The 13,195-nt window shown below is 36.7% G+C and overlaps 1 protein-coding gene across 1 annotated transcript; it reads left to right on the forward strand.

The window, feature by feature from the left end:
• The first annotated feature begins 4,191 nt into the window (after positions 1-4,191).
• On the forward strand, positions 4,192-5,084 carry LOC144431973 (uncharacterized). Its single transcript, XM_078119890.1, has 2 exons — positions 4,192-4,322; positions 4,402-5,084. Exons 1-2 carry the CDS (start codon positions 4,226-4,228, stop codon positions 4,665-4,667), a joined length of 363 nt encoding a protein of 120 aa, XP_077976016.1. The 5' UTR covers positions 4,192-4,225; the 3' UTR covers positions 4,668-5,084.
• The last annotated feature ends 8,111 nt before the right edge of the window (positions 5,085-13,195 follow it).

Here is a 13,195-nt window from a genome sequence, read left to right on the forward strand (position 1 = left end):
GCGAACCGTCAAAGGTAAGCTGGACTACTGCTTCGCTCAGGCTGCGTGTCCATATATTTGAGCATCGCTCTCTTGTTGAAAGTGCAAACTATAAAGTTCTTGATCCCCTTTCTGGCACAAATAGACTCACTTCAGTCATTGCAGCAATATCCCTAAAGACTAGATAACCTCAATCTTCATATCTGAAATTATATCAAAATACTTGACAGAGTTTCAAGTAGTCATTATAGACTTAATGTCATTTACGATAAAATTTTATAATGGAATTGGAAGTTCTGGCTTTTACTACAGTTAATTAACATGATATGTGTCTCGCTCGGATTAACGATAGGATCTATCTAGGTAGCCTACATATCTATCCCAGGAGAGAGATAATGGACCAGATGGTGGAGGAAGCTGTAACCGACCAGCGGTTATGTGAACCACCCAACTGCGACGAGGAGTCCAGTAATCCTCTCGCACATAACCATGGGGTGACGAGCGTATTCCTAACGATCTCCACATTTAAACCTGCGAACCTACACAGACTGACATAGTGTAAGTAATAAGAGGTGCGATGCCAAGCTTATTCCGCTTACAGGCTTAGCACGATGAGCCACACCACTGCTAATTTGAAGTTAGACAATTCAGCAAATAAATATACCGGTATCAAATAGTTAGAATGCATATTAACATTTTGCTTAGGTCTGCGGAGTTCACTCAAACAGTCAAATGTCTTTAGCAGTTTCACTTTTTAGTTTATCGCTTGCTCCACACAATGCTGCAATGTTACTGGTAGGCTACCAGTCCCAATTTGACATACGGTACCGTGTTCGTGCCTACATCTTGCCACACAATAATTCTACCGCGAAGGCATACCGGTAGTCCGATGATACGGTAGTCTACCGTTACCATAGTAATTAAAAGTCCAAGTCTGGTAACTCTGGCATATGCCTGTATGCAGATACATTCAGGCTACATCATGCTAAACTTAAGAACCTTAAAATGTTCGTACGGTACCGTACCGGTACGGTAACACTGACACCATGCCCTTCACTTTCTCAAACGTCGCCATCCCTAATCTGCCAACACAATTCGACCGCATTTTGCCATCCCTAATCTGCCACCATTCGACCGCATTTTGCCATCCCTAATCTGCCACCACGCTTCGACCGCATTTTGCCATCCCTAATCTGCCACCATTCGACCGCATTTTGCCATCCCTAATCTGCCACGCTTCGACCGCATTTCGCCATCCCCAATATGACTTTTCGACCCTATTTTGCCATCCCTAATCTGCCACCTTTCGACCGTATTTTGCCATCCCTATTCTGCCATCCCCAATATGACTTTTATGCTACCACCACTATAGGTGCATGGGGCATATCTCCTACCTACTAGGTATAGCCTTCCAAGTGGGAGGCGGACAACTCGACTACACGGACAACTCACCAGAGACAACTCGACTACCTAGGGGCCTGGTGAGTTGTCCGTCTTTTGGCATTTTCTACGGTGGTGTTTTAGGTCTATAGAAATGCGTTTTTGATGTTTTTAGTGCTCAAATGTTGAGAAAAATAAATAAATATGCTCTAGAAAGCATTTTTATTTGTATAAGTGGCTTTAATATATATATCCTTTTATATCTTAATTAACGATTAGAAGATCGATCAATTTGGCAATGGCAACCATTACAAAAATATCAATATGGGCAGATAATTTTCTTTTCTAGTATTTTTTTTTTTGTTTACTGTAAAGTATACCCTAAATTTATCGCGTTTTATTCTTACTTAAATAACTTCTCAGTGGTTGTGTGTGTGTGTGGCTGGTGGGTGCATGTGAGCGTGTGTGAAATGACTTAATAATTTTAGGTGAGTAAACACGTACCACTTCCTCTTGGCAAAACCTTCCATCTTATATTTTGTACGTTATAAACCTTATCTAAGGTTTTGTTTGCTCCCCTGATTTCATAATCAGTTTTTATTTATTTGTTTTTATCTGTCAAATTTATTGTTATGCTGATTATGGAGTCGAAATAAACTTATACTTATTATAGGCTACTTATACTTGTCTGCCTCTCGTTGCTCGGTAGTCGAGTTGTCTTCACCTCGAGCATCAATGACGTCACATCGCAGAGCGTTTGCTCGACTGGTGAGTTGACGGCCTGTCGGGCGACAGCCGTAGGCGAGTTTAGACTACTGCAACCATAGACTACTGAGCTCACATTCATAAATATTTGAGTGTTACTGTGAAGTCTAAAGGTTTTTCAATATATTTAGAGGTGCTCATCCAAAACATTTAATACCAATAAAGTTCGTCCTATAAGTCAACAGTCTAACTTCGCTAACGTTACTCCAATTTCGTCTGTAGACTGTATTTGTATTCATACAACATGATCAAAATAAGCCACTTATACAAATAAAAATGATTTCTAGAGCATATTGATGTATTTTTCCCAACATTTGAGCACTGAAAATATTAAAAACGCATTTCTATAGACCTAAAACACCACCGTAGAAAATGCCAAAAGACGGACAACTCACCAGGCCTCTAGGTAGTCGAGTTGTCTCTGGTGAGTTGTCCGTGTAGTCGAGTTGTCCGTCAGCCTTCCAAGTTACCGCACCGTACCTACTTAACAACGTTATATGAGCTAGTGCTCAACTAAAATTGCTATCCATAGTAAGGATATACACGTGTTTCATAGCTTACTTATATTTTTTTAACACCTTCTTAGAATAACTCAACTAATAATAACTAAAAAAAACAAAACAATGGGAAGGCTACTCAACTCTATAGTGGTGGTAGCATAAAAGTCATATTGGGGATGGCAGAATAGGGATGGCGAAATACGGTCGAAAGGTGGCAGATTAGGGATGGCGAAATAGGGACGAGAAGTCAAATTGGGGATGGCGAAATGCGGTCGAAGCGTGGCAGATTAGGGATGGCGAAATGCGGTCGAATGATGGCAGATTAGGGATGGCAAAATGCGGTCGAAGCGTGGTGGCAGATTAGGGATGGCAAAATGCGGTCGAAGCGTAGTGGCAGATTGGAGATGTCAAAATGCGGTCGAATTTTGGAGCAGATTAGGGATGGCGACGTTTGAGAAAGTGAAGGGCATGGTGTCAGTGTTACCCTACCGTACATCGGTACCGTACGAACATTTTAAGGTTCTTAAGTTTAGCATGTAGCCTGAATTTACCTGCATATGCCAGGATACGGTAATAGGTACCACCTACCGGTACGTACCGTAGTGAGTACGGTACCGGTATGTGGCCCATTACAGCATTACCGTAATCTGTTAATGCTAATCCAGTCCTTGACGGCATGGGCAGTGTAGAGAATGGCAGTAGACAGAAAATAAGAGATTTAACATTCTTCTGGTTCAAATTAGGCTACTCTGGCAATTGTTTTGGTGGTAATTACAAGGACAGTACGGTACCGGTACCGTACCAAGACTTGGACTTTTAATTAATATGGTAACGGTAGACTACCGGTACGGTACCGTACGGTACCGTAAAACCGGCTAACTTCGGATGCCTTGTAACTTCGGATGAAATTTTCAATCATTCATATCTCAACTAAATTTCGTCGTATTGCGCTTCTGTCGGTTTCTATAGTAAGGCCTTACATATCTGAATCTGCCGTAGCCTCCAATCGCTCGATTTGATTTTTTATCATTCAAAAAATCATATTTTACCAAAAAAATGACACCGTTTTTTCGAGCGGCTCAAATCGTGACTTCTACAGACGCTACCTTCGTCAAATCACCGCCAAGCGCTAGAGAGCGTACACAATGTATACAAAAAAATACAGTGATCACAAGGTGTCGTACGAGATTCGAGTGAAATCGATTATTTTGATTTAAAAATTACATCAAAATATCGACGTTTTGATGATTACGTACAGCGTGACGTCAACGACGCAAATCCCGTTCTCTCTCTTCGTAGCCGACGTCACTTTGCGTAGCTCGTGCGTTACTCGCTGCGACATTTGAACGCCAGACATCGCGGCGCCCAGTTTTGTGAAATTTAAAAATTATGCTTATCCATGATCCTAGTCACTAAATCCTACAAAAACATCACTATCGTCTCAGTCATATGTTGTTTATTTAAAAATATGGGTATGCATACGCTTAATGCATATGAAATTTGTCGATTTTTGTTTTTGCATACTTCCTCCGACAGATACCGTAGCAATTGGTAATACGTTAGGCCTGAAACATGTATCTATACGATCATAATGATTAGATATGTCTGTTTACGATCGGCAGATGATGATAATATCTTTAACAGGTGAGCGTAGAACTCTACATACATGCACACAGCAGGAGGTTGGACCACATACAGGTGAGGCGCAAAATGAAAAAAAGTGGCAAAGTTTCTTTTTGCCGTTTTTATCCGTTTATTGTCATTTGACTTTATTAAGTGAAACGAAAGCGAGGATCGAAAGTCACACCGGGCAGGAACCTCTGCCGAGCCGATCAACGGGGAGCTCTGAGAAAATCAGAAAATATGAAAAGTGATAATCAAGACGAAACCTGCTCTGCTTGTGGATTATGGAATGATCCAAATGGAAGTACGGAAATTGAGGATGAATGGGTCGGTTGCGAAAGCTGCAGCGAAACACATTGGTTCCACAAGAACTGTTGCAAAGACCCGTCTAACCCATGTGGAAATGATTACAATTCTTGATTTTGCCAGCGTTTCCTTCAATTCATCTGTTTATTTTTAACTGTCGAATTTTTGTTCATACCTTACTTGTTCCATATTGCTTTTTGATTTCAATTTTTACTTTTGCCAGTGTTTCATTCGATTCATCCGTTTATTTTTAATTGTCTAATTTTTGTTCATTCTTTACTTGTTCCATATTGCATTTCAATTTCAACCTACACCAGTGTTAGGTACTTTCAATTCTTCCGTTTTTTTTTTGTTAATCCTTTTCTTGCATTGAAAATAAACGATCCTAAAAGAACGAACTAGCATTTTGCAATAAATTAGGAGTAGTTAGTGAAATATATACGAGTTATAATAAAGGACACAAGAATAAATAGTTAAGCTTCGCGAAGCGGCAAGAGTAACGTCACGTACAAACGTCAGTATTCAACACGCAAGACAGGTCTATTCAGCGACGTTGTCACGCGTCATTGCTTACGCAGACATTTCTCTCTCACGACGAGTTGACGCAAAGAGAAAAGTGGCCATCCGAAGTTAGATAATTTTAGAATAGACGAATAAAGACAATAATATCAATGAAAAAAGGCTTTGATGGATATGGAACCGACTTTATCAAGACGAGAATAGCCACAATGTATTATATTCCAAATTTGGCTTCAGTTGAACAACATGCGGCGGAGATATTGTTCAAAATATAGTGAAATCATCCGAAGTTAGCCCTGGTACCGGTATCATTGGACTACGGTACCGGTACCGGTATGCCTTCGCGGTGGAATTATTGTGTGGCAAGATGTAGGCACGAACACTGTATGTCAAATTGGGACTGGTAACATTGCAGCATTGTGTGGAGCAAGCGATAAACTAAAAAGTGAAACTGCTAAAGCCATTTGACTGTTTGAGTGAACTCCGCAGACCTAAGCAAAAAGTTAATATGCATTCTAACCATTTGATATATTTAATTGCTGAATTGTCTAACTTCAAATTAGCAGTGGTGTGGCTCATCATGCTAAGCCTGTGAGCGGAATAAGCTTGGCATCGCACCTCTTATTACTTACACTATGTCAGTCTGTGTAGGTTCGCAGGGTAAATGTGGAGATTGTTAGGAATACGCTCGTCACCCCATGGTTATGTGCGAGAGGATTACTGGACTCCTCGTCGCAGTTGGGTGGTTCACATAACTGCTGGTCGGTTACAGCTTCCTCCACCATCCAGCCATCTGGTCCATTATCTCTCTCCTGGGATAGATATGTAGATCCTATCGTTAATCCGAGCGAGACACATGTCATGTTAATTAACTGTAGTAAAAGCCCCGAACTTCCAATTCCATTATAAAATTTGATCGTAAATGACATTAAGTCTATAATGACTACTTGAAACTCTGTCAAGTATTTTGATATAATTTCAGATATGAAGATTAAGGTTATCTAGTCTTTAGGGATATTGCTGCAATGACTGAAGTGAGTCTATTTGTGCCAGAAAGGGGATCAAGAACTTTATAGTTTGCACTTTCAACAAGAGAGCGATGCTCAAATATATGGACATGCAGCCTGAGCGAAGCAGTAGTCCAGCTTACCTTTGACGGTTCGCTAAACACTAGAAGCACCAATGTTCGCTGACCTCGTGACCCGCTGCGCACGATGAACCGCCACATGGTGGCAATTTTTGATGAGGTCATAGCACAAAAGAAATGAATTCCATGCAGCTCTCAGAAATATTGGAAATACATTAAAGTAATAGCCTTCAGGCAAATCAATCTTAAACCATTGAAAATTTCAAGGCAATTCGTCCAGTAATCAACAAGAAAAGCGGTTTTTCAATATGTGTCAAAGAACAACAACATAATAACAAAACGATCCATAGGTCCACTACATGCCCACAAATGAATTGTGACATGGGACTTGATATAGTTTTATCTCCAAAACTATCTTTGTACCGTACTTCAAAACTGTGTTTTGAAGTTGATGACCGGCTCACATACTCTACTGTGTATTGGTTCAATCTGCAAATATTCTGAAACTTGAGAATGTTTATGAATTTGAAGTGCTGAAACTTACGTTTCAGTTCAGATTTGGTATCATTGCTGATCATTGCTTCGGACAACTCATTAAAAAGTAATAATAATCGTTCAGCAGACGGAGGTTCCTATTTTGTTATAGTTAACTTTACCCTGGTACAAAAATGTATTGAAGATACTTTCTAACACAATAGCTTCGTGTAGTATTTCACAAGTTCTTGGAATATGATTATGTTCAAATTTCATAAAGGAACCATTCTAATCTAGTAATATTTAATATTTATTCAGCATTTTAGCTTATAAGGCGAATGTTAAATGAGAAATTAGATACTTGTTATTTGTAAAGGGCATGTAAAACATTAAACTTTAGTGTATGTTTGCTAATCCATGTTAGTAAGAGCTGTTTATTTGCCATAATTGATTCTATTAAAATAATTTTCCTATTTTTGTCAATGTAACTTGGATCAATCATAAAAATCACACTCATTGTTAATCTTGTTTTATAGTTTATTTATTGCTACTGTTTTTTATGCAAACTGTATTCCAATTGTTGCATCCAAGGTTATCCATCCAGCTAATCTAAACATTTTTATGACAGATCAACTTTTTCATAGATTTCACCTAATAGCACATAGTCAGCCCTATAGTTATCATTTTATTTACACAAACATTTGAAAGAGTGCAATCTCCTGGTCTGATCCTTTACTGCCACGAATATTTTATCATTTCGACTTGCTACTAGTATGCAATCTCACTTACTTTTGTGATTTCCATTTTCGTGTCTTGAAGACATTCTCATAAAATTCAGTTCCTAACCCTACCTAAAATCACTGAGATCACACAATCGCTGAGTTTGAATACCTTTATATGTTTAATAGGTGCTCCCGTGTGTGCATCCCGTCCCAGCATGTGCACCAAGATGGCACACAGCCTGAACATAGTATGTGTACCACGTTAGGGTTATCAGGTTATACGCCATCTCAGTGCACATACTACAGAAGCGTCGTAATAACCTAATAGCTCTATTTGTGCTACTGTTCAAATTAATGTCACTGACTTCCACTTGTGTACACAAATTCCAAATATTTATTTTTTATTTCTTCAAATAACGTGCAACATACTAAATTGTATTTGTTTGAGATTCATTTTTCCAAGATACAGAATTATGTTTTAATTTGTTTTCAGTATTTTTTGCCAATTATTAAACACTATTTATGGGGACTGTAGCATTTGTGTACACGATATTATATACTTTGTCTAGTCCTTGTTTGTTTTGAAGTCAATCAATAAGATCTGATTTCATTCATGAATCATAACCACTTTGTACTAATGCATTGTCTGCAATCCTAAAATAACAATTTCTCTGCTACTACTCCATACTGTGTTATTTTGTTCTTGTTATAAGATAAACCTGTTATTTATGTGGGTGGGTGCATATGCTGTTATATATATTCTATAATGAAGTTCCTGATTACTTTCTGTAGCAATAGTTTTCAGTGTGTAATCTTGAAATCTTGCAGTGAAAATATGTCTTCCCCCAGATAATGTCCTAGCATTTACTAAGTCCTTTGGTTAAGTTCATGTTTTAATATGCCAAACTATGCATGGAAACACAATGTAATTGTGTGACAACATTTCGAATCAATATGATATACTGGTGTTATATGCTTTCATTATTATGAAATATTGTAAATTAATTTCTCAATAATGTAATAATTTTTTATTGGTTGGATATCCCAATTTTTGTGTTCACATTTGGAACCTTACTGTAAATGATGTAGGATTTTGCATTTATACCCGATATCTTTATAGCATCATGTCATCTCAAATTATGTGCTTCATGTTATCTCAAATGTCATCTCTTTATTTCCGTTTACAACTTCTTTCTTGCGCGCATGTATGAATAAACATGCATGGTTCACTAGCATTTGCATGTTTTCTCATGAATGTCCTGCTTGTAATTTTCTTAAAAGCCGAATGAAAAACTATTGTAATTTATAATTTAACGTTGGTGTTCTTTCTTCTATTTTTATTAATTCCCTGTAATCAGGGAAATGCTGATGCTGACACTATTGCTGATACTAAGCGCTCCAATTAGCATTTAACCCTCACTCTCTATGTCTTCCAATGTCATATATTTCTTGTTGCTTGTGAACACTATTTTTTCAAAAACGGGAATATTCAATTCATCACTTTCATTAGGTGCTGTATACATGATTCATTCTGGCCATTTGAAGGAATATACGCTCACTCTCATGTCAGTGCGCTTTCGTTTCTATAATATAAAGCTTTCAAAATCATATCATATTACATGAGCCAACTTTAATGTTGCTCAATTTTGAAATGATTGATGATGATGATTTTTTTAAACCCACTTAGTTACAACAACTAGACCATTATAGTTACTTTTTAATGCCTTATACCTTACTTTGAGTCATTCACCATTTACATATCTTAAGTAACCAATGCCATTACCTCAAATTTGGAAATAAAGTAAAACCTACGATCTCTGGTCGTTCTTAGATCATCGATTCACGGGCTTGTCAAACTCTCTGGTCATTTAGTTCAGGGACATTTAATTCATCCCTACATATATACCGTTCAATATGTTTTCAATGTTAGTCTAGTCTTGGAAAGTTTTGAGATTGTTTTTATCGTGGAAAACTGAATAAAATGAAATAAAGAGGCCTCCTCATTCACTGTTTTTATCGTGGAAAACTGAAAATGAAATGAAGAGTTTATAACGCCTCTTCAATCACGTAGTCGTTAGAGGGTTGTGATTAGAGTGGTAGTGACTTCAACGTGGCAGAAAGCCACTCTAAAAATGCAATTCTCATACAGTGAAATCCCGTTTCAAAGCTCTTTTGAAACCACGGGAATATTTACCGTAGTCCGTAGCGTTGGAACATATTTCGGTAATTAGTATTACACAAATTACATAAAATCAAGTACAAGATATTACCTTAGTCCTTCAACGTCAAAGATTACGAGTCTAACGGAAAAATTGCGGTAGCGGGTTTACCTACGAGTGGCCAATACCGAATAGTTCACTGTTTCGAATACATTTGAAGTTCAAAAAACGCTTATCTATAATATGCGAAAGAATTTGCATGCAATAAACAATGGAATAACTGGCTATATTACCAGGCATTTCATATTCACAGATTACTGCGATATATATTTTAGAATAGTAACGCTTTTATTTTTTCACAAGTCGACGTAATCATGAGTTAGTTACGTTAACAGATTTAAATTAAGATGGCAAGTCATTTGAAATAGTGGTATCGGTCATGGATTTGAATATTTGGCGCAACACAAAATCATCCTGGTAAAAAGTTCATACTTTCAAATACCAACCATTATTCAAATTATTTGCCAAAAAGCGGGATAAAGTATATATAAATTATTTTTCCGACTTGGGACAATTTTTCCAAGAGTCTGAAAATACGAATAAAAAATTAATTATATTCAGACGCTTTACCACACATTTTAAGCCCACAAATTGCCGTTGTATTTTGGAGTAATAATACTTTTATTATTTTGTGAATACGAAAATACGAATCAGCAATTAATTATATTCGGGCACTTTACCACACATTTTAAGCCCACAAATTGCCGTTGTCTTTTGGAGTAATAATACTTTTATTATTTTGTGAATACGAAAATACGAATCAGCAATTAATTATATTCGGGCACTTTACCACACATTTTAAGCCCACAAATTGCCGTTGTATTTTGGAGTAATAATACTTTTATTATTTTGTGAATACGAAAATACGAATCAGCAATTAATTATATTCGGGCACTTTACCACACATTTTAAGTCCGTGTAGTGTATTTTTGAGTAATATTATTTTGTGAATACGAATCAGAAATTAATTATATTCGGGCACCTTGCCACACATTCTAAGTCCACAAATTCCAGTAGATTTCAGAGTAATAATACTTTTATTATTCAGTAAATCCGAAAATAGGAATCAAAAATGAATAATATCGGGCAGTTCACTACACATTTTATGCTCACAAATTGTCGTCGCAACCATAAGTTACGTTAAACAAAACTAAATTAATAACGCATAATAATTTTATATGCTGGTATCGGTCATGGATATAAATAATTTGCACAACAGAAAATCATCCCAGTAAAAAGTCGAAACTTTCAAATATCATTATCAAAATTATTTGCCATAAAGCGGGAAAAAGTATTGATTATTTCCTCTAATAAATCGACTTGTTTTCCGACTTGCGACAATTTATTGGGTATCATAACATTTACGACATTGAATAATCTTCAATTTCTTGACGTAATGGAAATGAATGTGTAAAATCGTTTGAAGATTCCCGCAAAAACGAAAAACCGTGTTTACGATGAAAAGAGATATTATTCGAAAATCAGCCGAAAATGTATTCGAATATTTGATTCGTTTTGGACAACCCTGTCTACGAACCACAGTCTTCTTTTCTACAATACAACAATAATTTTCGACCCAATTCTTTAAAAAGGTTCGCCATTCCTGCTAGACTAACCCATCAAATTGCGTGTTCCCTGACTACTACATGAAACATTAGCGTTTTCTGACCATCAAATGTTTGAGATTGTTTTGTAAAGTTCAAAAAAATTAGGTTGAAAATTTTCAGTTGCAGATTAGTAGTAATTTGACTCCAGTGTAAATGTCGAATATTCAGGGAAGTATTTCACTGGCTTTATTTCGCTAAATGTCCGTACAATTATAGAGACCCTGCTCAGCGCAGAATGTTTTCAAAACATTTCGCCTATAAGTTTTTGAAAGTATAATTTCATTTGATTTCAATTGAAAATCTAGAAAGGCTTTTTGTATCTTATACTCACCAGAACAAATATTACAATCATTAGATATGAATATTGAACGTATTACTAGCTCAAAATTAATCCCTCATCAAACGCATTTGAACGCGAAATAACGGTGCACGAAACTACGCCAGTTATAAGCACCATTAAATATTAAACAATGCGGATATATATAGCACCAAGGTCTAACCCACCCTATTCCAAACAGCACGGAAAATTCGTCGCAAATGCGTCTTTCCTTGGAATTCAATTGCAACAGAGAACAAGACTTGGGCCACACGTAACACATTAATTTATAAGTTGCTCCTTCTCTATCCAGTAAGACATGGGTTGGATTCTGTACCAAGTAATGGTAATTATGTTCCTCAAGAAGTAAAGCATGCAAGAAGATTCCTAAAAAGTCAAACTAGTCTTCGACATTTTCTTTCTGAAAAACGATAAAATGGATGAATTTGGTGGTTTCCAACATTTTGTGTTGAAATCTTCTATTAGTTGGTTTTTGAACTGTTTATACCAAAATCCCTATGTTTAATTACCTTGCCTTTTGTAGATTCTTTGCCAGTGTTATACAAAAGTCGCATTTTCCTTTTTACGCAGTTCAAATAGTTTGTCGCGTTTTCATGAATAATATTATACAAAAGTGAGTAATACTACAACGTATATTCCTATTCAAAGACTCTCCTCTCGATAGGAATTCACCCAATATCATAAAAATCATTTTATAGCATGATATATCGAACACATCTTTACATCAAAAGGTTATATTCAAATTATAAAACCAATTAACTTCGAAAGAAATTTTGAGAATTGAAATTAACGAAACACGGAGAATGAACTCTTCATGCAGTGTGATCGTGAATTATGCCAAAAATATTTTAAAGCAAAACAGGATTCTTCTACATATATACTTGAGCAATTTAAAATATTTGTAATTGAAAAGAATTGTTTAATAACAGTATTTGGAATAGAAATATCGCAGGCTTCGGGGTGGCGTAAAAAATTGTAGGGACAATAATACCAGGGAAAAATTGAAATTTTCATGACGAAAGAGATAAAACATATGACCTCATAAATGATGGCACGATCCACAATGCTATGCCAGCCAATGCAGACCTCTTGAAATATGCGCAACAAGCTGGCGCACAACCTGAACTCAGGTTGTGTACCAGGTTAGGGTTCAGGTTGTGCGACATCTTGGTGCGCATACTTCAGGAGTACCCAAAACTTGATGAGAGAAACGTAATAATATATCAAACATTGAAAGATTGTATTAAAATTATTAATCAGAAAAATATAAAAAAAATGTTCAAGACTTGATGAGAAAAATGTAATAATATATAAAACATTAAAATTAATCATAAAATAAAGACACGATGTAAAATCGGACAATACCTTTTAAATGAATTTTAAAATGTGAAACACTGATCAGATTAGTTCCTTAAATTTGACAATGTTCGTTTCCAAGTCTGACACGCATTTCGCCATCCTTAACATGACACCCGTCAACCCACTGCCCTATTTCGCCCTCCTTAATCTGACACGCATCGACCATATTTCATCATCTCTAACCTGACAGGAGTCGACCCTATTTCGCCACCCCCAATTTGACACGCTTCGTCCGCATTTCGCCATCCCTAATCTGTCACGCTTCGACCGTATTTTGCCATCCCTAACCTGCCACGCTTCGACCGTATTTCGGCATCC

The sequence above is a fragment of the Styela clava genome, chromosome 14, assembly GCF_964204865.1.
Source record: "Styela clava chromosome 14, kaStyClav1.hap1.2, whole genome shotgun sequence".
NCBI classification, from domain to species: Eukaryota; Metazoa; Chordata; class Ascidiacea; order Stolidobranchia; family Styelidae; genus Styela; species Styela clava.